Below are 25,406 nucleotides of genomic sequence, written 5' to 3'. Positions count from 1 at the left end.
TCATAAAAGAAAAGAAATATTAGTCTACACTTAAATTTATTTATTCTCTAAATTACATGCACACAAGACAGCTGTGGCCAACACTGGGGGCATATGAACGGAGTTGTGCAACTCTAATAGTTGTAGATGAATGAACAAGCTGGTCCAAGATCCACTAAAATGAATGCAGGTACTAATTTCTTTCCCAGCTCTGTTTCTAATACCCTAATTTAGCTTAAAGAATGAATTAAAAAGATGATAGTACAGATAAGTTAGTAAACAGACCTAATTATAACTCAATTCTTGTATTGCTTAGTAAACAGAAGCCATCTGGTTTCAGCCTAATAGTTCCAATACATACTTGATGTGGATTAATTCACTCTGTTCAACAGTATCCAAACGCTACAAAATTAATAATCAAATAATCAAAGCCCAAATCTAAATTTTTTACATCAAGAGGCATAAATTAGATCCCTAACCATAAATTAGAGGAGAAACACATCAACTTTGGTGCGATTAAACGCATACAAACATGAAATTCTTGAATAAAAGCGAGATTAAAACCAAACCTCTTCCTTTGCAGTGAAACCGATCGAGATCAAAAATTTCAAACGAAAGTGAAAGCTTCTTCGATCGAATGAAAGTGAGAGCTGACATTCATGAAATTAGGGAACAAATCCATCAAATTTGGTCAGATTAACTGAAATTAAACCTGAAAATGCATGATGAAAGCCGATATTTAAACCAAGCCTCTTCGTCTTCATTGAAACTGAGATTATAGAATTTCAAATGATTGTGACGATGCTTCTTCGAATGATAGTGAGAGAGAAAGCTGATGTGTTTTGGGGTTTTATTTTTTATTTTTACCCCGAAAGTGCGGGGCCGAGAGCTACTGAAATTTGGCCCTTTTTTTTTCCCGAATTTCAAGTACTAGGAAATTTTAAATTTTATTCTTTGCTAATTTCTTTCTTCACATTTAGATGTATAATTAGTTAAGTACGTTAATATAGTCAAAAGTTTTCGACATTAATAACGGCATGACACATTTTCCAATTTTATTGGTAATTAAACTTTTTTTTCTTTTAAAAATGAGATTGCGGTGGATATAGTGACTAGCAGAATTTATGAGTTTAAGTCAATGAATTTAACTATCCTGAAAAATTATCAAATAGTAAATGTTAAAATTTTCTTTTGAAAGATTGTATTTACTTACTTCTTATTACTTTTATAATAGTTAATAACTCTTAACAATATTTTTAATATATATTTATTTATAAATTATATAAATAAAAATAAAAATTATAGTATTAAAAATAAAAATATTTTTTGATGTGAATAAAAAATTAATAACATATTTTTCTTGTATTCTTTTATTATTTCATAAATTTATAATAAAAAAATATTTATAAAATAACAACGATACAAGAAAAATATGTTATTAATTTTTTATTCACATCAAAACACATATTTCTTATTTTTAATACTTTTTTATTTTATTTTAAATGTCATTCATGGATATCCTTAGAGCCAATGTTCAGGGTAGAAACGAAGCCCTTACCCCAAACACAAACAATAAATATGTGGACTTTTCTTGTCACCCAAATAATCTACTACTCTCCCTTTACAGTTGATATCAAGTCTCTAATTCGTCAAAAAAACACAAACAATACAGATATTTATATTTTATAATAACAATAAAACAATGCATATAAAAATCTAATACGAATGCACTATCAAAAACTATATATTAGTGAATGACAAACCATATATTATTGAGTGTATATTTTGATCCATTGAATGAGAGTGAGAGCTAAAATTCATGAAATTAGGGAACAAATACAGTGAGACCTGTTCCAATTTTATTGGCAAACTAAGAATATATTTTTTTTACATGAGATATACAACAGACATATTTACTCTTAGAATTTAATTCAATGTATTTAACTATCTTAAAAAATTATCAAATAAATTGTAAATTATTGAATGAAAAACTATATATTATTGAGTATATATTTTGATCTATTGAAATTTGGAAACATAAGTGGAATCTCTCTGTAAAGTATCTTGGATGAAATTTTAAAATAAATATTAAACTTCTTCAATTACACTGTGGGGCGTTGCGGCTGTTCTGTCGAAGAGAAGTTGTAACAATGAGCTTGAAACCAATTCAAGATCTTGCTGAAAAATGGCCTCAAAATTTCGTGGTAAAGCCAATGACAAGCATCCATAAGCTTTCTGACATATTGGTACACAACTATGATAATAGCAGTGCAACTCAATGCAACGTAGCAAATGATTTCAGCAACTGACTGCGTGAAAAATGTGGAGAACAACGACACTGCTGAAAGAGATCCAAAGACAATGGCGATGAGGCCCCATAATTGTGAAAAGTTTGCTTGATGGCGTCGAGGCATCTTATCGGCAGCAAACGCAATGTAGTGGACGATTATGGCCACCAGAGAAACACACAAGCTTACTCTATGAGTTTCCATCAATGACTTAGTTGTGCCTTGTACATATGCACCCATAATAGTGGCTAAAGTCGGGATGAGATATCCAAAAACTTGTGGGTATGGAATTGAGGAAATGAAATTGTTATCGCTGCAAAACCATCGAATTAATTTTAACAATCAAAAGGAAAGCTTCCTATATATGAGAAAAACACTCAGCCCAATAGACATATTTACGAACTTTACAATATAATGAGTCAATATTCGAAACTCTCTAACTCCTAATTTGATCAAGTTCAGCTCTGAAATAACTTACGTAAATAAAAGTCAAAACATTGTGGTGTAAATAATTTGCATTGAGTGATTGTGTGGACTCTAATTTGATATGTTGAGTAACTGCAGGATTTTTTGTTTAGATGATATGTAATTCCATTTTTTTTTTAAGATACACTCATTTTAAGAAGAGTGAGGTCAATTAATTTTCCTGTTTATGTTGTGTCCTGCTGTGTGAGCTTTTTTGTAATTGATCATTTTTGCCGTGTTTAATCTTGTCTCTTTGACTCAATCTTGATGTTCTTGTGTTATTTCTTGATTAAGTAATGTTGATTGATCATCTATGAATCATTCTTTCTGTTGGTATGATTATTATTATTAAATAATAATATTCATCATGCGGCTCTGCCATGCAGGGCAGACCCAAGAATTTATATTATCCTGGGCTAAATTAAAAAAATAATATTTTGAAGTGATTATAAAAATTCATAAGTAGGAAGAAGTGCATCAAATAAGAGGGACATGAAGAACCTTATTCTTATAAATACGTACTCGAAATGAAAATACTTATAAAAAAAGAGTAGAAAACAAAAGGTAATTCAAATATGAAAACCCAATTTTTCAATTATGGAATCCGACATTGCAACCTTCAATAAAATATAATTATATAACGATTAATAAATCAATTAAGAATTTTAAGCTAAAATTAAAGCAATGCATGTAATTACAATCAACTAAAACTCGCAAGTAAAACTTTAATGTTTGAAGTCAAGTACTTAATTAGTAGGCTTAAATAAATTAAACAACTAAAAAATTTATTCATCTTTTAAAATTATAAATATATTGTTAGTCAAAAATTTCAATAATAAACTAAACTCATCTAATAAAAATGTATTTAAATGCCGTTGTTTCTTTTGTAAGTGCTCTGACTCTCTTTAAAGAATTATATGTTGATGATTCTTTTATGAAAAACTTCTCAAAATACTCAAATTTTATTTTCTAACTTACTATTAAATGAAATCTCAAAATTCACATAAAAAGTTTATGAAAATGTTGATAATTGCTATTACATGTTGTTTTTGTAAGTACTTATAATATTAGTGAAAATTTTATATTAGATTGACATATTTTTTTTCAATTAGAATATTTTAAAATAAAGCAGTAGCAACATTTGGCCCCCTAATGTTTTCAATATATTCAATAAATGTACAATTTAATCATTTTATAAATAAGTAACTAATTTCAAATGGAAAAAATATAATTGGATTAAGGACATATTTGAAAATAAAATAAAAGTTCTATTATAATATAAAATTGATGAAAATATAAGGGTAATTGAGTTAGGGACATACATGAAAGAAAATAAAAACTATATTATTATATAAAATTGATGAAACTATAAGGGATATAAATAAGTTTTTCCTAATCAAGAACGGGCTACAGCCCGTTGTAGCCCACCTGTAGACCCGCCGCTGCTGCCATGTTTCTCAGTTATGGTAGAGCATGATAAAGGGAATTAAGGAGAAAATGAATAATTCTACAAAACCCAAAAGAAGAGAAACTTATACGCTTACTGGGTTTAAAGAAGTAATGATCTTCTAAAACTTAACTTTCTTTAGCTTAAAAAAAAAAAAAAAATTGCCTGCATCAAGACCAATTATTACTGCATGAACAAGCCTCATACACTAGTCTAACATGGCGCCATCAAGTTCTAGCCCTTACTCTCCAGATCACAGGGTGCTCTTAACTAAGTTTATAGTCAAGTAAGAAATGCCAAAAGAGTTGACAAAACTAATTAAGCTTCATATGAACGAAAGAAAGAACAGTATGCATTGAAAATTTAGCTCATAACAACTAAAAATGTAAGAAAAGTGTACTTGGGAACCTTGAAGGATCAAAGTTCTGTCGAGGATGGCAGGGGCAGCTTATATGCATCATATTGATCTCGGAATGCAACTCTTCTTCTTCTGCACAAAACCGACCTGCTCAGGAGTATGTGCCTAACTCGCAGTTCTTATAGGCATCATGAAAATGAAGTGAACAAGGCATTGGGAGGGAGGCAAAAGGCAAAAGGCCAAAGCCCAAAGGCATTGCAGTGGGGCCGGGATGACTCAACGCAATGGGAGGGTGGATAGAAATCACATCTCTTATCAATTAACTCAGGTTTATTAACTCAAAGTCTACAAACGGTTAATTAACTCAACTAATTCGAATCTTTAAATTAAGCATACAAACGGTCTGTTCACAAGTGTGTTACGATATTTTCTTTTAGTGAAACTAAATTTAATAATGTTTTTTACATTACAACAATGTTGTCAATTCTAATTTGTTATTAAAGCTAACATATGATTTTATAATTCTAAAAGGAGCTATTATCACCTAACTATTACTAGAATTACAAAATATCAAATCACTATGAAAAATATTAAAGTATATCATTTTATAATTATGTGCCTATTTGGTATGAGTTATTTAATTATCATAAATACTTATTTAATCTCATAAATTTTTTTTCAAAATTTTTATTGTTTTTTAAAAGAACTTTTAAAGATTAAATGAGTTATTTTTTCTTTATTGAGACTCCATTCAGTAAAACTTTTCAAATAGAGCTTATTTGAGTAGAGTTTTTTTTTTGGTAAAGTTTTCACACAAAAAAATAATAATAGTTGTTTGATTGTTAATGAGAGTTTTTATTAAAAACTATAAAATTATTTTAATAATTAATTTTTTTTAAAGTTATGCTATGAAAGGAATAAAATAAGATTGTTAAAAAAGTGGTGAATATTTTAAAAATTTTAATATTTTAAAAAAACTTTTCAATTAATCTCTACTTTCAAAAGTTTAAAATTTGAGTTTAATTAAACTTAGACACATCGATATATTGATTTAAAGAAATAACATTATGTATGTGCTGAAAATTTAGCTCATAATGACTAAAAATGTAAGAACAGTGTAGGCATATGCCTTGAAGTAGGGGTGTTCAGAATCCAATATGTCTGATCGACTGAATCTGATCCGTATAAATCCGATTCGTGGATTGGTGGATTGGATATGGATTGAAAATTTAAAAATCCATAGTCGATGGATTGGATATGGATTTACTTCTGTAAATCCGCAGAAATCCGTGAATCCGCAAAAAAAAAATTATATATATATATATAATTAAAAAATTATAAATGTGACATTGCATAGTTACTAAGCATTATAACATATCTTAGCCATTACCCAATAATAATATAAAATGAAAAATAATTAAATAATCAAATATACAAATATAACTTGTAAAAATTTTAAAACAAAATAAAAATAAAGTCACACGCACTAGTAAAAGCAAAGTAACATAACGCAAAGTCACCAACAATTTGCAAACAAAAAACCCTAAGCTTCCCCGCCGTCACACACACTAGCAACACTCAATACTGGTTGGATACACTCTCGACACGGATTTAAAGGACATCGGCCACGAGATTTCGGCGAGAGCAAGCCATCTTCTTTCCCAAGTCCATCAAGCCACTTCACATTCATTAGTTTCAGTTGAACAATTTCACTATCACAACCTTCAAGATCGCCACCCGTATGACTTCTCCTGGTTCCCATCGTGGATGGCTCCGTAATCATCACTTTTCGACAGGCGCAACAACCCTAGTAACAACCCTGGTGAAGGATTAGACAGTGTTTGATTTCCGAAACTTCGTCATTTCAATTAATTGTGGCTTTATTTGAACAATTAATTTCGGTGTTATATTAATGTATTATTGTAATTTTATTTGAACAATTAAGCTTGGTGTGTTATATTTTGAAACTTTGAACGTATTATTGTAGTTTTATTTGAATACTTAATCTCGATGTGTTATATTTTGAAACTTTAAATGTATTATTTTAGCTTTATTTAAACAATTAATTTATTTAAATTTTATTCAATTTTAAATTTAATTGGTAGTAAAATTATTTTTATATTAGATTTTTTTATTTCATTAGTTGGAGACAACTAAAAATTTTTAATTCAAAAACTAATGCGTAAAATGGTGGATTGCATACGGATTGAGTCAAATCCGCATCCGATCCGCAGATGTATTGATTGGATTTGGATTGAATTTTATCAATCCGTGGATTGGATTGGATTGAAAAATTATAATCCGCAAAATCATTGATCGGATATGGATTGATGTCCAATCCGTAAAATCCGATCCGCGAACACCCCTACCTTGAAGGATTAAAGTGCTACGGGTTGAAGGTGATGATGGCGAGGGCAGCTTATTTGCATCATATTGACTTCGGAATGCAACTCTTCTTCTTCTTCTGCATCACAGGATACATTTAGCATAAAAGAAATTGGCCACTCAGTTCAGTAAGAGTATCTTCAAAAATTAGCACCACTGGACTCAAAAGCCAAATGGTAAACTTGTGAAAAAGTAGTGGCGTGTGGGAATGGGACGTGCTTGTTACGTCAGAAGTAAAATGGAATTGACCGTTCAGCCAAAAAAAAAATTATATATATATATATATATATGCAATTGACCCCACGGCTTATAAAGGTTGTATTGCTGAGATAATAAAGGTTGGATTTGTGAATTTCTAATTCTTGATGGGAGCTTAGAAGCCATGAAAGTTCAAAGAAAATGACATTTAGTCGAGAGGGTGAGTGCCGAGTGGTGGCAAGATAGAAGTGCATTTTGATTTTTCAATTATTCTTTTTCATTTCTTTTGAAATTATCAATTATGTATAACTTCAAATCACGTAAAGCAAACTTACACGACGACTTTGCGGGTCCCCCGATTAACGCGACTTTTATTGTCTTAAAGCTTAAGGATGTGATGGTGCTTCATCAGGTAACAATTTTTTGTTTCATTTCATTTTCCAATAATTATTCGTAACAATTTTCTCTAAATTGGGCATTGTAACGTGGCATCAAATCATCAATATATATTTCTTTATTAATATTATACTTGGAGCCAAGTAAGTTGACATTCTATTTCTTTTTATTCTTCTTTTTCTAAAAAATAAATAAATAAAAGCTTGTTTCCAGAAATGAAATAGTGTTAAGGTTGGCAATAAATTCTGGATCTGCATGTTAAAAAATATGGATCCAAATCTTAAAAATCAAAATTCGTGCGGATCCGAATAATTGGATATCCGGATCCGCATTATTTTATAATTTAATTATTTAATTAATTAAATTTCAGTTGAAAATTATATAAATTAAATTATTTATTTAAATGTATAAGCATAATTAACTCTATAATTTCATTAACTATGAAAAATATGCTAAAAAAATAATAATAATAATTAGAGAATATTGTAATAAATTAGTTTACCTTAATTTTTTTATTTTTTTATGTTTGATTTATATTATGAAATTATTATTTGTGAATTTATAGTGTTGTTGTATGTTATTTATGTTGAATTGATGTAAATTGTTGATTGTTAAATTATAATTGAATTTTATTTAATATTATTATGTAAATTATTAAATTTAAAATTTATTTAATATGTTGGGGTACTGTCTTTAAATTTAAGGTGATTGTTTATGACTTTAATATGAGATAAAAAGGGTCCCAGAGTTGATTTGACCTTTAAGGGGTTTAAGATCTAGGACATAAATAGATTCTGTAGCATACGCACCTAATGCATGCACCACACCTGTCCTGCGTATGGAGAAAAAGCATGCAATTGTTTTTGTTTGGTAGCTAGCTAACCAATCAGGAGATGGCTAAGTTGGATCTGTATGTTACAGAATCTGTAACTTAGCCAGCTCCTAAATAGAAGTTAGGAACTTTGAGGGAAAAAAACCGTTTGTTGGGCCCGACAAGTAACACTCCCATAACAAACAAAAGAGATTCTTTTGCTATTTAAAATTAATATTGAAAAACCCGAAGGATCAAATGATGACAGAAGAGACAAACATTTATTTATGGACAGTATAGAATTTATTCTCGGCAAGTTCAAAAACTGGAGGTTGCAATTGCGAGAACATTTGATGAAATGGGATTATGATATTTTTAGTGAATTTTAAAATATTACCTTTCTATAAACTTTAAAATATTTTTAGTGAATTTATGTCTTTTTCTGTTAAATAGTGTACGAAGTTGTGTGGAGAAAACGAGGACATAACATTCGGGTCGGGGCCCAGATCATTATCTCTTGGCTTGTGGCGGCCGTTGGTACAAAAAGGAAGAACGAGAACGTGGCTATTGATATTGATTGACTATTGATATTTGCACGCTGACTCAAGTTACATTTATACATAAGACAATCTATATCTTACATACATTCTACTCGTATGAACAATACATGTGTGTGATTCATACACTGTTTATATAAAGAGAATATATCTTACATACATATAAGCAGAGGCGGATCCATTAGTGGGCTATACCGGGCTACAGCCCGGTATAGAAAAGGAAAAAAAATCAAATATGTTAGTTAAAATTACAATCATGCCACTAATAATTAATTACAAGAGTGCCATTGAAACTAAAAAAAAGGAAAGAATCTTTACCCAATTCACTTTTTCTTTACTCTCAACCGACAACAATTCTCAAAGCCAAGAATTAAAAAAATCGATTGTCCTCTTCACAATTCTTCATCTGCTTCGTCTTCTAATTTCTTGGGCTTTGCATGTTTTTCTACTGGTATGCTTTCACAACTTATATAAAAATCTTATTTTTTTGTGATGGATTTTACTAGTTTGCTCTATATTTTATTTTGATTCATTATTTTGAATTTGTAATTGGCTATTTAGTTTTTGTGATTGGTTTTGCTGATTTGCTTTGTAATTTGTTTTGATTCATTAGTTTGTAAAGTTTCAATTTTGATTGCTATCCATATATGTCCTGGTAAAACTCAAGCAAATTGAATTTAATAGTTGTACAACTTTTAAAATGGAATTATTAATTGTTTAATAATTAAATTATTTGATTGGCTTAATAATTAAAGATGAAAAAAAATTAAATTGTTTAATTTATTTAAGCATGCTAATTAAGCTTGTAATTATTAATTAATTCATTAATTCTTATGTAGTTTCATGTTATAGTTTCAAACTAAATGATTTATTTTACATATTATTTTAATATATTATTTTGAATATTTGATTGGCTTTTTTTTAATAAGTTTTGTGATTTATTAGTTTGAGTTGATTTATTATGGTTATTTTTTCACTAATAATTTTTTTATAATGGAAAAGATGAAAAAAATTGAATTGTTTAATTTATTTAAGCATGCTAATTAAGCTTGTAAATTGTAATTATTAATTCTTATGTAGTTTCATGTTATGGTAATTTATAGGTTATAATGTCCGATAAATCCAAGCCGAGGAAAACTCTACTTTCATTCTTTGCCAAAGTAAATGGCGGTCAATCATCAAATGAAACAAGTTCTCCGTGCAATATTGATGCCTCAAGTTCTCTTAAATCTCAAAGAGCTGAATTTGAGAAAGTTGATACTCCAATTAGTATTGACACCCCTTATTTAGAACGTGATCCCGGATTACGCTTCTCAATCAAAACTTATCCTATTGATAAACGAGAAGATGTACGGATGGCGTACATGAGTTATGTCGACGATTAATTGAAACAAAGAAGTCACAACACTATTTCTTGATTGATAGATTAATTCGTCTAGTGTTGACTCTTCCAGTGTCTACAGCCACAACAGAGCGTGCATTTTCAGCCATGAGCCTTATCAAGACATCACTTCGCAATAAGATGGAAAATGAGTTTCTTTCAAATTGTATGGTTGTCTATGTTGAAAGAGAAATTGCAGATACTATTGTTCCAGAATCCATAATTGATGAATTTTATTGTTTGAAGCCGCGAAAAGTACAATTTTAGTTATATTTTTGTTTTGACTACATTTTTATTTTTTATTTTTTATTTTTATATAATTACTTTGTTTAAAGTAATTATTATTTAGTGTAAGATTTCTAATGCTCTTATCTTATTATGTGTATTTTATTTTTTTCTTATAAAATTTTATGTTCATTTTACAATATAACCTTCCTTTTAAATTTAGCCCGGGGTACTTTCAAATCCTGGATCCGCCCCTGCATATAAGATAGTGAGATCTATACATAATTGTTCACACCAAGTACAACACTTATACCAATGTTATAATAGCACTATATTAATTCTAGGGAAAAGGATACAGAGACCCCTAACGTTTGAATAAGGGACACAAAATCTCCTAATGTTTCAAAAAAGACACTCAGACTCCTATTTGTTAACAGTAAATTATAATTTTACCATTATACTCTTATGGCATATTAAAAAATAATTGTTCATTATCTAATTTATTTCTATATTATTAATAAAATTACGAATATAACTTCATTACCCAATTTTTCCATTTAATTTTTATCAAATTTTATCTTCAAACTAATAAATTTAATCCATTGCTCAAAAATAAAAATAAATTAAATTGATTACTAATATAATAAAAATAACATATATTTAATATAAAAATAACATATATTAAATTAAAATAAATTTAATTTATATATGGCGAATTGTTATTTTTAAGAAATTATCAATTTAATTTATATATAAGAAATAACATATGGAGAATTGTTATTTTTATTATATTAATAATCAATTTAATTTATTTTTATTTTTGAGCAATGGATTAAATTTATTAGTTTGAAGATAAAATTTGATAAAAATTAAATGGAAAAATTGGGTAATGAAGTTATATTCATAATTTTATTAATAATATAGAAATAAATTAGATAATGAACAATTATTTTTTAATATGCTATAAGGGTATAATGGTAAAATTATAATTTACTGTTAACAAATAGGGGTCTGAGTGTTTTTTTTGAAATATTAGGGGGTTTTGTGTCCCTTATTCAAACGTTAGGGGTCTCTGTGTCCTTTTCCCTTAATTCTATATTCTGCAACTATGTGTAATTGTGTATTTAGGTGGCGTTTGTTTTTTAACTTAATGACTTAAAGTGACTTAACTTAATTAATTAAGTTAATTAGAGGTGTTTGTTTTTATAACTTAATGAGACTTTTTAGATAATTTTGACTTAATAAAATAAGCTAATTTTTTTGGCTTTTTACTTAATGGAGAAATCTGAATTAAGTCAATTACTTGCTAATGTAAAAAATATCCCTATTTTATAATTTATTTTTCATGTCTATCCCAAAACTCACCTATAGATATTTACTCCACATAAAAATATCTCTGTTTTTTCTTTCTTATATTATATATGATAAAATTTGAAATTTATGGTATTTTATATATTAAAATTTCAAAATAATTATGTATTCACTTGAATATAGTTTTACTTATAAATATTAAAATATTGTGGTATTAATATATTATTTATTTGACATTCAAATTTAATAAGGATACAAATGTAAAAGTACATATTTTCAGCTTTTTAAGTTGAAAAAAACAAACAACTTAATACTTATTTTTCGAGATTCAGACGAAAAAATAAACATATTATTCAGATTCAGATATTCAGACCTATTTAGAATTCAGACTAATTCAGGTCTATTCAGATTTCAGACAAAAAAACAAACGCCTTGCAAAACATAAACTTGGATGACTAATTGCTAATTAATCATTCAAAAGTGTCAAATTATTATTTGGTCCTCAACATGATCATATATTATGAGGATTGAGCAAACCTTTTCATCAGCTGCTATAATTTTACGAGTAGTTATATAATTATAAACACTTTTACATAAAAAAAAATTATATAAACTAATGTGGCAGCATATCATCAAATTGGTTATATTAGGACAAGCATAATTTATTTTTATTTTTATTGCTTTAATCAATTAATTATATCTCACCATATCTAGTTGTACAACATTATTAATTTATAGCTCTATGATTATTTTGACTTGTAGAAATGAGTACTGTGCAGCCTGATAAGATAGCTAGTCAGAAAATATTTTGACTTGTAGAAAGATTAGGTACGCCTCTCCCGTGGGAATGGATGAGAATCAGTTGTTGTGATTCTCTCAACTCGGTACCCACCATTAACATTAAACCTGCGCACTTCCATTTCTTTGCTTTCTCTTTCTGTTCGTAAGGCGTAGCATGACTTTTAAAAGAGTTGCTTGCTACTGATTAATTAATTTACTTGCTACTAATTCTATATACACTGCATTGGATTAAGAAGCATGCAAGTGGAAGAGGAAGATGAAGCAAATGGAAGCAAATGAACTGAGAAAACAGCAAGCAAGTGGTGAACAAGCTTTAGGATAGGGCCGTATATATAGAGATTCAGGAGGTAAGCCGGAATTAGTGTAAACACATCACTCCAGGATTAGCTAAAGCTACAATACTTCCAACCTATTTAGAGTCACAGTCTTGATTCGGATTTTAATTGGTCAGTCTTGATATATGTGTATTTATTTAAAAAAACTATTATATAAGTGGTAGTTATATTAAATTTAAATATATGTATCATACATATATTAATTAGTTATATTACTTATGTTATATTATAAATTTTTTCCATACAACAAAATCTTAGTGGGTTAGGCAATGAACCCCCTTGCCTAGAGTACTTACTAGTACGAGTATGCAATAGACCCAACTTAGAAGTTAAAGTTAACCGACTAAAATGGATATCATCCATTGGTGGCATAAAAAAAAAGGGGGGGGGGGGGGAAGACCGTTGGTTTTGTAAGGAAATTTACTTGATTTATGTATTAAACTTAGCCGGTATGAATATTTAGAATGGTGCATCAATTGCATCATATCCATTTTATTTTCTGTAATTGATAACTTTTTTTTTGGTAAATAAAATTTTTGTTTTGTTTTCTTTTTTGTTTATCTAGTAAGACAGTAAATAATATTGATTGAGTTAATGCAAATATATTGAAATTATGCAAATGCAACGGTTTAACTGGTGGGAACTGTGATCAATTGAATTATTTTCTAATGAGGAAGTTGTCATTTTGTTAATATAAGAACAAATCTTTAAAAAAAATTGAAACACATATTTTAATAAATTAAAATTCATTTTTTATCTTTTAATTAGTCATCATTTTAATAAAATAAGGTCTTCCTCACACCTAATTTGAAGGAGACTTATTATATCTTATGTATCTATTATCATGTAAGTACAGCTAATTTCATTTTGTTCACACATTAAAATTTATGCACTTTTGTAATATTTCAATTTTTAAATTGTGCACTGTAGCATGGCATCCAATAATCATTCTACATACCCTTATCAATATTACAATGAACATAATTTCTTTTAATTTGATAGGCTCTTAGCAAGTTAACAAATTAATTCTTTTTCTTTTTAAAAAAAAAAAATCATTTGCGGAAACAAATGAAATAGTGCAACCACAGAAAAAAATTGCTGAAAGAACTGTGCAAACAGTATATATATATAAAAGATAAAATATAAAAAAAGAGAGACATTTTAATAATAAAAGATATTGCTTACTGTTACAAAAACATAAAATTGTTCAAGATCAGACTTGTTGAACAAACAATAAGCCATCGAGAGACTGAAAAATTGACATAGAAGTTGGGAGGTGTTTCAGATCAGACTTGTTGCCGATCATCATGATTACAATTCTGGAGTCTGCATGGTCCCTCAGATCCTTGAGCCACCGGCTCACGTTTTCAAATGTTGTTGATTTTGTCACATCATAAACTAAAAGAGCACTCTGAGTGCACCCATATAATAGGCAGCCGTTACTGCTCTGTATCGCTCCTGACCTGCAGTGTCCCATATCTGGGCCTTTATTGTCCTTCCTTCGACCTGAGAATCACACAACAAAAAAGCTGCTTTAGGACAATATTTCCATTTTTAAATGACTTGTTAGAAAAAAAAATTTCTTTGTTCCCACAAGCCTGTAAATTGTTGAGGGAAATTATCATTGCACCACTTTTATTTTACTTTATATTCATCCAATCACTACAAAATTCTAACATGTACTTTACACCACATTTCTTTTCACATTTGTATCAACTAGCCACTTTTGCATTAATACTATTAAATAATTTTAATAAAATGATAATTTTACCCCCAAATAAATTAAAAGACCATTTTATTTTATAAAAATTTTAAAAAATAAAAAAAATATAATGATAAAATATCTCTAAATTTAATAAAAATAAATTCCAAAATTAGTTAAGTGGCTAATCGAAAATTGCAAAAATAGCTAGTTAATACAAATGTGAAATTAGGGAACAAATCAAATGACAGTAAGACATGTTCAAATCTTATTGGCATACATACACGGACATACTTACTATTAGAATTTAATTCAACGCATTTAACTATCTTAAAAATTTATCAAACAAATTGTATATTATTGAATATATATTTTGATCTACTGAAATATGAAAACATAAGTGGAATCTCTCTGTAAAATATCTTGGATGAAATTTTAAAATAAAGATTAAACTTCTTCAATTACATTGTCGGGCGTTGCTGCTGTTCTGTCGAAAAGAAGTTGTAACAATGAACTTGAAACCAATTCAAGATCTTGCTGAAAAATGGCCTCAAAATTTCGTGGTAAAGCCAATGACAAGCATTCATAAGCTTTATGCCATATTGGTACACAATTATCATAATAGCAATACAACTCAATGCAACATAACAAATGATTTCAGCAACTGACTGTGTGAAAAATGCGGAGACCAACGATACTGTTGAAAGAAATCCAAAGACAATAGAAATGAGGCCCTATAACTGCGAAAAATTTACTTGATAGTTTCGAGGCATGTTATCGGCAGCAAATAAAATGTAGTGGATGATTATGGCCACTAGAGAAACACACAAACTTACTCTATGAGTTTCCATCAAAGGCTTAGTTATGCTTGCATGTTCGCACCATAATCGTTCTATGATGAAAATAGTTATCGGAGCATTGATTCACCATAACAGTGACCAATAACCCTCTCCGTAAAGTCTTGGATAGGCCATTGGGGTGGCAATTCTCTATTACTCGCACGGAGTAATAGAGAAATTTTGTTACATATTTCCGTAAAAGTAGAAGGAGAAGAAAAACAGAAAGCAAAAAGATTAATACTCAGAATCATAATGGTAAAGAAAGCTTTCTTGTAGTTCCGCTTCTTGCTCTAAAAATCAAGAAAGACTTGTCGGATACCTTTAGTGTTAGTAATATGCCCTAAAGGCCAATCAAATGGTGTTTGTTTGTTTAGGGAATTATTGTATTTGAATAGCATTTTGATATTTATAAAATGGCAAAGTTATCAATATTCATAAATTAATTTAATGAATATAGTCCAAGAAGTAAAATAGTTAAGGAACACATTCTCGAGTTTGTCGAGAATATGAAACGTGCATCCTTTGTACTATACTTCTAAAATAGTTCCTAGTGGTGGATTTATGATTGGACATTATAAATTCCTATAAACACTAGTATGTGTTATGACTCCTTATGGTATGTGATACTAAAATGGATGGTGAGTTTCATATCATTGACATGAGATGTCAAGTCAAACACATAGGTACTTGTTGAGAGAACGAGTTTACTGAACTTGACCAAATATAGTAAGCCATATGGTTTTGAGTGTTAATGGCTTATTATACATTGTAATAGACACTATGTTTAGTAATGGTCTTTAGACCTGAGGCATAACAGATGTCTTATACATAGACATCTCTGATATGTGAAAGCATAATGATTGATTCCTAATCACGGAAGAGATCTAGCAATAGCTGTCATGGTTGGCTATGTATGAAGACAAGTGTATGGCCAATATGGAATTCATCACTTTGTAATATACAAAAAGGAGGTCCCTATGAGATAATATGAATTGGCATGAGAAATCCTTGGCCAAGGTGAAATATATTTGAAGGAGTTCAAATTATATTTTCATGTCAAGTTCATTTAGATTTATTTTGAGATAAAGCATAAGTGCTTAACATAATAAACCATAAGCCGTGCTTTTCTCGGGACATGGATGATGAAGAGACCAAGACATAGAGATACAATGGAATAGGTTCTATAGATCCAACAATTCTTGTTATTTGGATAGTTGTGATATACTGCTAGGTGTCACTCATGACTTGTAGAAACCTTAAGATCAATATTGGTAAAGCGCATTAGCAATGCATCTTAAGGTCATTAGAAAAGTTCTAATTGATGACTAAAGAGTTTAGCATCATTTAATGAATAAAGAGTTATCATTAAAATAATTCTACTACCTTATAACTAAGAACCTAAAAGGTCACACACTAAATAGAAATGAAAAAGGAGTTACTAGAAAATGAGAAGTTAAATTTCCTAATTTTAGGAAAATCAATATTTATATTATAATTCATTGAGAATGAATGAATATATATATATATATATATATATATATATATATATATATATATATATATAAATATATCTTAAATATGATTTAAGATAGAAATTTAGATGTTCCATAAATAGTTTAAGGAACAAAATAAATTTCATAAATCCTCCATTAAACATTATGCAATATCGAGCATGTAAAATGACCATTTTGGACATGTTCCGGTTCATATATGATTATGGACTTCTAGACCAATTTTGGGTTTAGAATTTTGGGCTTTTATTGGATCTAATATGGATTAAGAGAAAGCATTAGAACATGTCACAAAATGAGCCCACATTTAACCATCTGATTTGATCAAAATGGGGTTAATTAATTAATTACGAAATTAATTAATTTAGCTATTTATTTATTTGATTAAATAATTTATTTAAGTGATAAGATCACTTTCAATAAATAATATCTAAGTGGGTGGGTCTAGCACATGATAATGTTTTGGTGCCATTATTAGAGATAATGGTAGCTTTATTTGGTGGGATGAATCGTCATGAACTAGCATTCATGTTTCTTCATTATCTCTCTCATTTCTAAACGACATTTCGAGATTCCAAATCCTATGAACTCCTAGAACATTTCTAAGTGTGGACTAATTATAGGTATCACAATTGGGGTGCTTTAAGGATCTCAGATCGTGGAAAAACAGAAGCTGTTCGTGCAGAGCTGTATTTTCTGGACAGTGTTCGTTGCTTGCTGTTTTCAGTCATTTTCTCCTACTTCACGAAGTCTTTTTCGAAACTGCAAGTGAGGTAATTAAACTTCAATCTTTCTTCTTGATTTTCGTTTTTGAATGAAGCCGATCCGAGGTTTCTAGAGCTTCCGCCGTCCGTTTTATTTTTACTGCGCAAAAGTTGCGATTTTAGGAACCTTATGGACAAATGTTGTCCTTCATTTAGATCATAATTATTAAAAAAAAATTCCATTTCTATACGAATTCTAAAATTCCTTTCCAGTTTTAGATCGCTCAACAACAACCCCTTAACCCGTAAATCTATTACAAATTCATAAATCATCCCAGGGATTTTTAGATTTGATTTTCTAGTGTATAAGCGTATACCCGCTATGCACAAAACACAAGAGGGTTATTCTATTTTCATCATAGAACGATTATTCGATTCCTTTTCTTCTTTGGGTCATAATTTAAGAATAGGAACAAATGCTAAGTGACTGGAATATAGTAGGATACATAATGTCCATGGGGTTATCGGCTACCTTAACAGCCTACATGGCGTTTCGGGCCCGGCATTGCGCATCATTCGTGCCATAGAGGCTTAGACGTGCATCCGCTATACTGTACGGGCTGTCGATATGCGGAGCTTGTCTATGACTCGGGGGACATCGTGGTGCCACCGTAGGCCACGTTGTGCTATCGTGAGCATGGGCTTGGGTTCCGCTATGCTTGCGAGATCTGTGTTGCCAGATGCACGATGAGGGGATAGGCAATTGAGAGATAGAACTAGCCTATTCGTTATGGGGAATCAATGCTCCGGGCCGAATAAAGCTTACCTCCGGCACCTGGCTTTCTCCGGCACATATTAGCTTAGCTGCGCTTAATCAGCTAAAGCTTCCTCTCTGGCGGCCACTTTCCTTACCTTACCTACGCTACACTCCTACGCTAGGCCTGCGCATGAGTTTCCATCAAAGGCTTAGTTATGCTTGCATGTTCGCACCATAACAGTGACCAAGGTCAGGATGAGATATCCAAAAACTTTTGGGTATCAAATTGAGGAAATGAAATTGTCATCGCTGCAAAACCATCGAATTAATTTTATCAATCAAAAGGAAAGCTTCCTATATAAGAGAAAAAGACCCAGACCAATAGACATGTTTACGAACTTTAGAATATAATGAGTCAATATTCGAAACTCTTTGACTCACTAATTCGATCAGGTTCAGCTCTGGTCAATGAAAGTCATGTACAATATAATGAGTCAATATTCGAAACTCTCTAACTCCCTAATTCGATCAACTTCAGCTCTGGTCAATGAAAGTCAAAACATTCTGGTGTAAATATCTTGTGTTGAGTGATTGTGTGGAATTTTTTTTTTTTTGGTGTATTCGAAGACTATATTGGATCCCGACTAATTCAGATTCGATAACTATGTAATAACCTTATTAATAATTATTTGTAAAAAAATTAATTTACCAAATTAATTCTACAAGTAAAATAGTAACAAAAAAATTTACACTTATTTTTATTTTACTGTTGATTTTTTAATTAATATTCTCAAAAATATTGTTGTAAAAGTATAATTGTAAAAGTAAAGAAAAAAGGACGTGATTGAATTTATGTCTCAAATTTACTCTTGAATTTATGTCTCAAATTTACTCATTTATGTCTTAAACATAACGGGTGTGAATACTGAATAGGGTGCATCAATTGTGTCGTATATATCCATTTTATTTCCCGTTATTAAAAGTATTTTAATGTTGTAGTAGTATTATTTATTTCATCATAGATCATTAGTTACTGTGGCAAGATTATTGTCTTAACGTTTGAATGATTAGCAAGATGTTGGTCAAAGGATGGATGAAGAATATTTGCAAAAATGATGGGGTACGTATATGCTGCATGAATATACGGCGAAATTGCAAAAAACTATAACTATTAAGTTTGTAGTAAGCAAATACGTGGAATAAAAGAAATGTTGTAACAAATTAATCAGTACAAAATAGTCTTTTTAAATGGTTAAAATAAGAATCATGGGCATGCATATAATTGCATGCTAATATTTAGTAGCCTCTTGGTGCTAGCCTAGGCCTAACCTTGCCAATTACAATATGTTTAGCATGTTTTAACTCTCGTATAGGAGCAACCCAATACTCCTTGAACTCATTGATAAAGGAATAATGCATGTTACTTAGCGATAAAATGTGAGCATGCTAGATTTTGGTAAATCCCCATAAAATGCTTGGAAAATGAAATTTAGTCAAACACGGTCACAAGATTCTAGTGGGGTCAGAAGTTTTATTTTATTTTATTTATTTATTTTGCTTTAAGTTTATTCAACTTTTAAATCACGTTTTTTTCTAACATTTTGGAATTTTAAGTCCCAAATTCAGTCGGCGGCTTCTTGAATATCAAATTTACTTGATTTATGTATTAAACTTAACAGGTGTGAATACTAATTACTAAATATGGTGCATCAATTGCACTGTATATCCATTTTATTTTCTGTTATTAATAAGTTTTTTTTTATAAATATAATTTTTGTTTTCTTTTCTTTTTTCTTTGTCTAGTAACACAGTAAATAATAATAATTGAATATATGCAAATATGATTGAAATTATGCAAATGTAATGCTTTAATTTGTGTGAATTGTGATCGATTGTGGTTCATTACAAATTGAATAATTTTCTAATGCGTAAGTTGTCATTTTATTAATATAAGAACGAATCCAAAAAAAGTATGAAAACACGTATTTTAAGATAATGTATTTATTGTCTTTTAACAAATTAAAATTCATTTTCTATCTTTCAATTTAGTCATCATTTTAATAAAATAAGGCCTTCCTCACATCCAATTAAAGGAAAACTTATTATAAATCGTCTCTTATATATCTTATCATGTAAGTGCTGCAAATTAAGTACCGCTAATTTCATTTCATTAACACATCAAAATTTATGTGCTTTTGTAGTATTTCAAATTCTGGATTGCGCATTATAGCATGGCATCCTTCAATCTACATATTACAATTTATAAAATTTCTTTCCATTTGATGGGTTTTTAGAAAGTTAACACTTTTTTTTTAAAATATTCATATGTGGAAACAAATGAAATAACGCAACCTCAGAAAAAAAACTTGCTAAAAGAACTGTCTAAAATGGCGAGAGACTTCTGTATAATAAAAGATACTGGTTATTGTCACAAAAACATAAATTGTTCAAGACCTCTGCAAACGCACAAGGAAAATACCCATTTTGTAAAAAAATAAATACAAATTAGAAAACAAAATGTAAAAGCCAACTTCATTGCCTTGTAATAGAGGATCCAACTGAAGCAATAGATTATAATCTGAAAAACCAGAGTAAGCTGTAACATGGCTAATGTACACTGCATGACTGCCATAACAAAATAATTCTGATATCTCAAGTCTCAACAACAAATGAGGAGAATAATTCAAATACAACATTGTTAACAAAAATTAAATAAAAACAAATTTCAACAATAAACCATTGAGAGACTGAAAAATTAACATAGAAGTTGGAGGTGTTTCATATCAGTCTTGTTGCCAATCATCACGATCACGATGTTGGAGTCTGAATGGTCCCTCAAATCCTTCAGGCACCGGCTCACGTTTTCAAGCGTTATTGATTTTGTCACATCATAAACTAAAAGAGCTCCGAGTGCACCCCTATAATAGGCACTGGTTATTGCTCTGTATCGCTCCTGACCTGCAGGATCCCATATTTGGGCCTTTGTTGTCCTTCCTTCAACTTGAAAATCACAGATTTCTGTTTGATCAAACAACAAAAAAATTTCCATTTCTAAATGAGTCTGGAGTTGCTAGAAAAAAAAATTTATATGTTCCCACAAGCCTGTAACTGAGTTTAGACAATTTATTTTGGACAGATCTTACAGCAATTCAATCTATTTCACATGAAGAAGCAGGGTTTTCAAATATTATACACTAGACTTGTTATTTTGTTCCTTGAATTCAAAACCCACAAAAATTTTCATCACCTCTACCCTATCTTCTCCAACCCTAAGACCTCTTTAAATTTCACATGCTAGTATGAGTAATTAAAATATTCTGTTGTTTTGACTGTCTTTTAGTGCCTTAAAAAGCCACGGGGTAACAACATAATGGCTCAAAATCTTAAATGTTTCAAAACATGAGTTGCACCCACAACAACTAGTGAATAATTTTTTCTACCTGATTTAACATATATATTTGTTTTCAGGAAAAGTATAAGATATGGTGCAACTCGATAAACTCAAATATCACGGGTGGAATGCAACTCTGGGGCTTTATCTCAAGTGGGTTCAACTTTCTTTTTATATGCTTATCAGGTTAAACATGCATGACACAATTTTATATACAGACATGTTCTACGATTTACACACATAATGTAGAAACATCATTTCCTACGCTGCCTTCTTTCTCAGCAAAGTTCAACTTTCTTTTCTCATTGCAATAATAGTAGCTTGCTCTGGTTCCTGGGAAGCAACCCACAAGCGTCCTAACTGCTGCATTGACCAATCTACAATTTACATAAACAAGAAGTTCCATTAAATTGCATATCAAGCAGGATAATCACATTACATATAAGGTAAGATCAAATACAACTTGATTGTTCGAGTTGATTTCTCACCTTCTACATTTCTGCATTTTTTGAAAGAAGATCTTCATATTTCATTCACAGGTGACATAAATGGTGATGGACAATGTAATTTCACAGATAAACTGCCTGAAGTCTAACCAGATCTTGGCGCTCTATGAGCAATACATAATCTTGTGCAGACTTTGTAGGAGTATTGGTGGAACCCAAGAAAATACTAGCCTTGTCCACCTTCTGTAACCCAAATTCCAGCCTGACAGGGAACTCAACACTGATATTATCATTGTAGCATAAGTCATTGTTCACAATATCAAATGTTTTAAGGCCATCACCTGTAAATAGAGGAGAGCTATAGCCTTTGCTTTCATCACCATTCAAAGACTAAAATGTTACCTTTTATTGTATTTTCCTTAAATGCCAAGAAAATGATAAAAATAAACCATAATTCAAAATATAAACTAATTGCTTCAAGTTAATAACGTCAGCTAGAATTGAAGCATGCTGACTAATGACTACAACAATAAATTCCCAAAATATATGAATGCCAACGAGGGCAGAGGCAAAAAAACCCCCTATGCAATCTAAAGAATGGAAGAAATGCTCATAAAATACATAAGTTGAAAAAGGGAATCATATTGAGGCTTTATCCTTATCATTTGGGTAAACTCAAATTCCTTATACGAGTTATCTTTAATATAGTCCACAATTGAGAAGACATCAAGTTCATAAGCAATGAATATGAGGCTATTACCACCACATAATCCTTTACATTAAACACTCAGACGTCTGAAATTCATAAATATGGAAACCATAATTATAAAAGCATCACTTCCTTCTTAATCTTGCTTTTTTTACTTTCCACTGACTCATCAACAGTAATGCACCAAGTAAAGGCTAATATTACATACCAAAAAATTAAACTAATAAATAATCGTGGCATTACGTTCTGAGTATAACAAAAAACAAAGAACCCACGAGAACAAATTAATACAATTATTTTGTTGAGCAGTAAAATGATTTTAAGCACACTAAACAATAGCAGTATTGGTTTGGATACATAGGCTTTGCCCCGTAATTGGTATCAAACTTGCGTACTTTTAACAGTTTTTGGCATTCTTACTAACTTAACTAGTTGTCAACTTAAATCACTGATACTCAATTCCTTACAACAACAACAAAAGGGGAGGCTCACAAGCGAAATTTATCATGTAAATAAATAACAACAGATGGTTACCATTAAATATCAAAATTATCAATAGGAATTATACTACGATAAAGGGTCACCCTTTCAAGCAAATGAGCAAATGAGCAAATGAAATAACAACAAGGTTTATTGCTTTATTTTTTAACTACGCCTTTCGAACACCCTTCCAATTTTACACAAATTCATATAAAAATGTCTGATCTTTATCATTTGAAGACGCATTCTCATTTACTTATGAATATAAAATAACAATATGTTCTCTTCTTCATAATTTCTAACCTTCACACTTCGCTCTACAAATTTACATTTCTTTTCAAAGCCATAAAAACAGAACGTTCTGTTAAGATCATTCTCTAGAGACTTTGCATCTTAAAGCACCTGCTCAATTATTCATTCCACTACATAATATTCTCACTTCATCGATAACAACTCATACTATGTTAATAATGAAAATACATGAAATTAGTTGAACTCTGATACATCAATTTGTAAACCGATTAACATGTTCAAAATTAGCCAACTAGTATTTGCTTACGCAATTCAGACATTTCATCGAACACTTGATGCATATGGCCTATTTAAGAATTTGAAGCAAGATAATATTATAAGGATACTAATAGATAAACCAATCAATGATATTACAAACATTTCATTACTCCAAAAAAAATTATGAAATTTACGAAACCCTCCCTCACCTCTGAAACTGCAGCTCCCCGTCATTTCTCCATGTAGTAATAACAGACAACTCTGAAATAATTTGTTTCTTTTTTTTTTTTTTCCTTTTTCTCAGTCTTGGTTCAATAATTTCCATAATAAAATTGTATGAATAGTGGCATATGACGTTTCAGAGGGAAGCTGTTGCTTCAAAAACCAGATTATGATATTTTGGCTTATAAACTTTTAAAAGCCACATAAAAAATTTTCAATTCAATTTTTCTTTTTCTTTTCAAAATTTTCATGGAGGAAAGCCGAAACAAGTTTTCATACTCCTAGACCTAATTAAAAAAGAAGTTTTCAAGATTTTCCTGAATTCTTCGTTTTATTCAAATAATTGATGCATTTGGGCTCTTAAGATATGTGTATTCTTTTCTTTTTGGTTCAGAATAATTTACCAAGTAACTATAAGTCTATAATGTGAATTCACGGAAAAATAAATAGTTTTAATAGACATAATTCTATCAAAGTTCCAAAAAGAATATAAAAATAATTCACCTCAGGCAGCAAACATGAAGGAACAAAGAAATCTAAAAAGTATTTTAACTTTCCAGCTAATAATGTCTTTCAATTTCAAGCCACAGACTCACGCAAGACTTATAAAAATATCAAGTTCAAAACTTTCTGTCCACAACTTTTTTAGTCAATGTATGAAGCTAGTCAATTCAAAAATAAATTAATAGTTTAAAAAGAGAAAAATATTTAAATCCTTTTATTTATTTATTTATTTTTATTAAAAGTACCTATATGGTTGATGTTCCAAAATAATTTGAAGAAGCAGAAGCTTCCTAACAAACTTATAATTACATCATAAACACCAAGAACCAATAATAAATAAACAAACAGATTCTTAAAGTAGTTTCTTTTCTTGTTAATTATTATTATTATTATTATTATTATTATTATATATAGTTGTTTTCTGATTCGAAATCTTAAAGTACGAAAAAATCCAAAAAATCTTTAAAACCACAAGATTTTAAAATCTTAAAATTTAAAGTGCTTAAACCGCACAGTTTATGTATTTTTTCAGGCATTCTTGTACTTTAAAATTCTGAATTAGAACATTTCTATATATATATAAAGTGGCGCTGATGGCTTTGATATTTATTGTTTTTTAGATTGTGTAGGTTTTCTGTCTGAGGTGTCAATTTAGTTGGCTCACTTACTGGTACATATATATTAAATGGCAGCT

The 25,406-nt window shown here is 29.8% G+C and overlaps 1 protein-coding gene and 1 long non-coding RNA gene across 25 annotated transcripts in view; both read right to left on the bottom strand.

Annotated features, from left to right (window-relative positions):
- The window catches only part of LOC102631406 (ras-related protein RABA2a-like), a 36,606-nt gene extending 35,654 nt beyond the window's left edge, over positions 1-952 (bottom strand). For 3 of the 22 annotated variants that reach the window (XR_008055185.1, XR_008055184.1, XR_008055183.1), the window contains exon 1: positions 549-941. Coding sequence is in view for 3 of the 22 variants with exons in the window: in XM_052442507.1 (XP_052298467.1) it covers positions 549-636 (88 nt within the window). In the remaining 19 variants the exon portion in view is untranslated. Of the gene's footprint in view, positions 1-264; positions 382-548 lie in introns of all 22 variants that reach the window. The other 19 variants (XR_008055203.1, XR_008055202.1, XM_052442513.1 and 16 more) reach the window with 15 other exon arrangements.
- Positions 953-21,074: 20,122 nt separating this feature from the next.
- On the bottom strand, positions 21,075-24,848 carry LOC102607775 (uncharacterized). 3 transcript variants are annotated; one of them, XR_008055208.1, is made up of 3 exons: positions 24,196-24,793; positions 22,330-22,705; positions 21,075-22,218 (listed from the first exon to the last, which is right to left on the bottom strand). It is a non-coding gene; the product is annotated as an uncharacterized LOC102607775 (long non-coding RNA). The 3 variants fall into 3 exon arrangements; XR_008055207.1 differs by having other exon boundaries at positions 21,075-21,468; positions 22,082-22,218; positions 22,330-24,792; XR_371679.4 differs by having other exon boundaries at positions 22,330-24,848.
- Positions 24,849-25,406: the final 558 nt, after the last annotated feature.

The sequence above is a fragment of the Citrus sinensis genome, chromosome 5, assembly GCF_022201045.2.
Source record: "Citrus sinensis cultivar Valencia sweet orange chromosome 5, DVS_A1.0, whole genome shotgun sequence".
Lineage (NCBI taxonomy): Eukaryota > Viridiplantae > Streptophyta > Magnoliopsida > Sapindales > Rutaceae > Citrus > Citrus sinensis.
This window is presented reverse-complemented; position numbering and strand designations above follow the sequence as displayed.